Raw genomic sequence first — 5323 nt, forward strand, 5'->3', positions numbered from 1 at the left:
CAAACACAGAAAAATCCCATCAAAATCCTCTGGTCTTGCCAGATATTTTTCTACACAGAAATTATTTCACTTTTCACTGGCACAGTCCCTTTTTTTTTTTTCCCCCAAACGGATGCCAGATCATTAAACACGAATGACTCGATGCAAAACTCCAGAAAAAAAACTGGAATGTGTTCAGTACATTCAAATTGTTAAATTCCAAATCCTACTGGAACGTTTCTTTCCAAGAATTTCCAAGCCAGCTCCATGGATTTGTCAGATTGAGCATTTTGAGATGTGTTTTCCGTGACATTTTCATGGAATTCTTACCCATTGGGAGTGCTTCCAACTTTGTCACATATATCCATGATAAGCCCCCAATCCTCACTGGTGTTGTATTCATTTGTAGCTTTTTCTGGAAAGAAAAATGAGATTGATTAAGGGATTTATTAATTTATTCCGTTCAGATTCTATCAGTTTAATAGAATGGATCCTTAATTAATATTTCATGGAATCATGAGATGATTTGGGTTGGAAGGGAYCTTAAAGTTCATCTCATTCCAACCCTTCATTGACACTGATTTTAAGGCTTAATTGTGTAAACTGGGCTCTGACCTCATTCAGGATTCATTAGAATAGGGGGACATCACTGCATTTGTGAAGTTTCTTATTGGGGAATCCCAGATAGAAATGCTAATTCCTGAAATCTATAAAACTTGTATCTTATTGGGGAATCCTAGATAGATTTGCTAATTCCTGAAATCTGTAAAACTTGTACCTTATTGAGGAATCCTAGATAGAAATGCTAATTCCCAAAACCTATAAAACTTGTATCTTATTGGGGAATCCTGGATAGAAATTCTAATTCCTGAAATCTATAAAACTGGTATCTTATTGGGGAATCCTAGATAGATTTGCTGATTCCTGAAATTATAAAACTTGTATCATATTGGGGAATCCCAGATAGATTTGATAATTCCTGAAATCTATAAAATTTGTATCTTATTGGGGAATCCTGGATAGAAATTCTAATTCCTGAAATCTATAAAACTTGTATCTTATTGAGGAATCCTAGATAGAAATGCTAATTCCTGAAATTATAAAACTTGTATCTTATTGAGGAATCATAGATAGAAATGCTAATTCCTGAAATTATAAAACTTGTATCTTATTGGGGAATCCTAGATAGATTTGCTAATTCCCAAAATCTATAAAATTGGTATCTTATTGGGGAATCCTAGACAGAAATGCTGATTCCCAAAATCTATAAAACTTGTATCTTACTGGGGAATCCTAGATAGAAATGCTAATTCCTGAAATTATAAAACTTGTATCTTATTGGGGAATCCCAGACAGATTTGATAATTCCTGAAATCTATAAACTTGTATCTTATTGGGGAATCCTAGATAGAAATGCTAATTCCTGAAATTATAAAACTTGTATCTTATTGAGGAATCCTAGATAGAAATGCTGATTCCTGAAATTATAAAATTTGTGTCCGTGCTGTACATGGGGGTCCATTCTGCCATCAAGTTGTGCACCTGGGATCCCAAATCCCGAGGTAAAACCCTTTTTATCCCCTAAATCTGTCTGTGTCATTATTAAAAATTGGCNCATTCTGCCATCAAGTTGTGCACCTGGGATCCCAAATCCCGAGGTAAAACCCTTTTTATCCCCTAAATCTGTCTGTGTCATTATTAAAAATTGGCCTTTCAAGGCAAYACCAGCACATTCCCAMATGGAGCCATGCCAAAGGCAAATCCCTCCCAGTTCTGGGAGCACCCCCAAACCCTGTCCTTGTCCAAACTCTCACAGTTCTGGAAGTTTCCCTCGCTGCCAGGGTGACAAACTGAGCAGCWGCTGCTTTTCTCCCTGACAGGAACAATTATGAAGGATAAATCCTTCACAGATGCTGAGACATGGACACATCAGAAGAAAGAGATGTGGGAGGACACGTTTGCCATGATTCTTTCAGCTCTGAGGGAACATAACCTTTAAAAACACGGGATGACTTGTCCTCTGCAGCTCTCCAATTAATGTGGGAACATTAGACTCGAGCTCACTTTTATAGAAATAATGAGAAAAGCAAAATGTGCTGCTCGGGGTGTTTTTTATCAAGAATTCAAAGGCCAATGAATCACTGTTCCCTGAGCTGGTTTGCTGTGTGGCTGCACCAGAATTTTTCCAGTGCAGAGAGGGGAGAGCACTGGAATGAGCAGCTGGGAAGGGCTGGGAATTGTTTGCTGCTGCCACTGGCAAAATGAGAAATGCTGCTTGAGCTCCTGCCTCAAAACTGTCACAGCTTTCCCAGGAAAGGAGGGGATAAACCGAGCTGAATATTATGGAATTCCTCACTGGGAGGGGTGGGAGAGACCTGGAAGCTCATCCCAATTCACCTCCCGCTGTCCCAGGCTGCTCCAAATCCCAGAATCCAAACTGGCCTTGGGCACTGCCAGGGATCCAGGGGTGGAATTCCATCCCAGCCCCTCCCAGGAACAATTCCCAATTCCCAATATCCCACCCATCCCTGCCCTCTGGCAGTGTGACCCCATTCCCTGGCTCCTGTCCCTCCATCCCTTCAGGYCCTGGCAGGGTTTCCCTGGATCTTTCTCCTCTCCCAACCCTCTGTCCATGCTAACTGCACTGTTTCTTTTCCTTTTTTTTTCTGAAGATGGCTATTACACAGAAATAAGACCAAAAATAAGAGGGAAGAACCCACTCTGATTTCTGAACCATGCAGGGAATGCTCAAACCTTCCCCTTTTCCACCTTTCCCAACCCCATCTCCTCAGCTTGGGCTGCTGCAGCTCCACCTCTGCACTACCGACCTTCAAACTTCCAAAACATTTTGTTATTTCAGACCTGAATTCCCTCAGGACAGCCCTGCCAACTAATATCTAGGTTAAAAAAACAGAAATATACTAAAATACAACTTTTTTTTCTCCACCTGTGTCACTTTTTATGCAAGAAACAGGCAAAATAAGCACTGGAGCACTTATTTAGCACCAAAAAATCACTTCCAAGGCACTTTTAGCACAGAAGGTTTTTGTGCTAAACCAGTGCTTGTTTATTTTTTAGTGACTGTGATCACTAAAATCAAAATTTTCTTGACCACTTTGGCCCTGAAGTGAAATAAAACCTTGTCTGAACAAGAATATTTCAAATTTTACACAAAGCATGGAAGAACTTTCCATAGTGAAAAGTAAATATAAAATAAAGAGAGGGTTATTCCAAGTGCTGTTTTCCAGAAAATAAAGCAGAAAAATGTGGATGAAAGGCAGAGATTTAATCCCACACACCTTCATTTGTTTGCCTGGCCTTTGGAGAGCCTAATTAGAGAATTCCAGTTTGGATTTAATTAGAGATCACAACCAGGATGAGCCCTACCTGTAATGATCCCTTACTGATGTCACTATTCTATCCTAAAAAACTGAATTAAAATAATTATTAAAACAACTTCTTGCAACATAAACCCAGTTCACTGAAAAGGCTTTTTAAGAYGCAGCTTTTGCTGGAAAAGATTCTCCTGGAAAGCTCAGCAGWTGGAAACAAGAGAGTGAGGAGGACACTCAGTTTTGGCACAGGAGGACAAAGTTAAGAAGTCCCAAAAGGCAAATCCAATCCTGGAATGAAATAAAAACAACACCACCTAAAAAAAAACCCCAAAAAACCAAAACAAAAATTAAAAAAAAAATAGGGAAACTTGTCAGGAATAGGCAGGGAAACAGGGAATGTTATCCTGCACCTTATCAGCAATCCCCATTCCCTGCACAGCCCTTGGTGCCACTCAAACCACAGCAAACATTTCCAAGAGCCTCAAGAATCTCAGGAAAGGAGGGCAGAGAAAAAAAAAAGATCAAAGGGAACGGGGCTGCTCCCTGCTCCACAGATGAAGGTTATGGAGGAGGAAGGATTAAACTGGGAAAACATCGAGTGCACCTGGACTGGGAATAAAGCCAGAAAGGAAATGTTCAACTTGCAAAGGTTTTGGRGGTTCCTGTCAGTAAAATCACCACAGTGCTCCAGAACTGTGCTCCAGAGGGTTATCCTGGGATGTGCAGCTGTGCTGGAGCTGCCAAATCACATCCCAAGGCTCTGCTCAGCTCTGTGGATTTGGAAAACCTCGGAGTTTTTCTTTTCCTGCAGCTGTGGCACAGGAAAAGCACATTTCCCATAGGTCCCCGAGGAAAGAGCAGCTCTGAATGTGAGGCCTGGAGAGATTCAAATTCAGAATTGGATAATCTGATATTCTGGATGGTCCAATTTACAACAGAATAAACTTTTTTTTTAAAGTTTATAATTACAAACTTTTCCTGGCAAGGGACTCAAAGATTTAACCCAAATAATTCAAGTTCCTATTCTGTTGCACTTGCTTGTTATAATAAGCAACAATAATAAATTCTAAATAATTAATATTATAATGATAAATAAAAACTACACTGAGTAAAGTTTAAGAGACTGGAAGTGAACAGAGTCTTATTTTTGAAGTTCTGTCTGGAATACCTTGAAGTTTTTAGGTTTGTTCAAGAATCCTGCAGAGCTCAAAAAAAAAATCCACTTGTTCAAATAGATCAGTTTGAGCCACGTGAGAAAGGTGAGTGTGGTCAAACACCCAGCAAACTGCACCAGGTATTTGCAGTCAGAAATTAAATAATAAATAAGTAATAAATTAAGTAAGAAAACAACTCAGCTTATWCTCAACAAAACAGAGATTGTGTGGCAACAAGAGCACTGAATCTCTTCCATTTTGGCTGTGACAAAAATCCCAAGAATGTTGAATTCTCTTTCCTACAAAAAGCTGAGCCTGGTGTCTCATTTACTGAACTGCCTTTTCTCAGTGCTTCCCTTCATTGTGTAATGAAAAAGTGACACAGAGCACGAGTTGAAGAAAACACAAGTCAGGGCAGAACACAAAACAAAACAACTGAGTCACGTCTTCASCCCAACTCCAGGCAGGTTTTGTAATCACTGAATCACACAATAGTCTGAGTTGGAAGGGATCCATGAGGATCATCCAGACCAATTCTGGTTCTGACACACCAACACTCCCATCATGGGCCTGGTGTGGTTATACTGGGAAACTGGGAGGAATCACCAGGAGAAGGATGAAAATCAGGGATCTTACAGTAACCACAGATCCTTAAATCCCTGCAAATTCAGCTACACCATGGGAAGGGCAGGAGGCACAATGACACCTCAGATGTGATGGAAAAGCTGTGAAACTTCAGGAGTCAGAGGAAAACGGGACCCAAAACATTCCCTGGTGCTGCTGAGGAACTAGAGAGGAGCAGAGGGACCCACTGCTCTGTTTCCCTGCCACAGCCAGGACATGGCAGGAGCAGCA

The 5323-nt window shown here is 40.5% G+C and overlaps 1 protein-coding gene across 3 annotated transcripts in view; it reads right to left on the minus strand.

The window, feature by feature from the left end:
- STAM2 (signal transducing adaptor molecule 2) overlaps positions 1 to 625 on the minus strand; it is an 18713-nt gene extending 18088 nt beyond the window's left edge. Inside the window, exon 1 of one of the 3 annotated variants that reach the window (XM_057386502.1) lies at positions 310 to 625. In XM_057386502.1, the coding sequence (XP_057242485.1) occupies positions 310 to 347 (38 nt within the window). In that variant the 5' untranslated portion in view covers positions 348 to 625. The remainder of the gene's footprint in view (positions 1 to 309) is intronic. The other 2 variants (XM_057386500.1, XM_057386501.1) reach the window with 2 other exon arrangements.
- Positions 626 to 5323: the final 4698 nt, after the last annotated feature.

This window comes from Malurus melanocephalus, unplaced genomic scaffold, assembly GCF_030028575.1.
Source record: "Malurus melanocephalus ecotype Western Australia unplaced genomic scaffold, MMel_1.1 scaffold_977, whole genome shotgun sequence".
NCBI classification, from domain to species: domain Eukaryota; kingdom Metazoa; phylum Chordata; class Aves; order Passeriformes; family Maluridae; genus Malurus; species Malurus melanocephalus.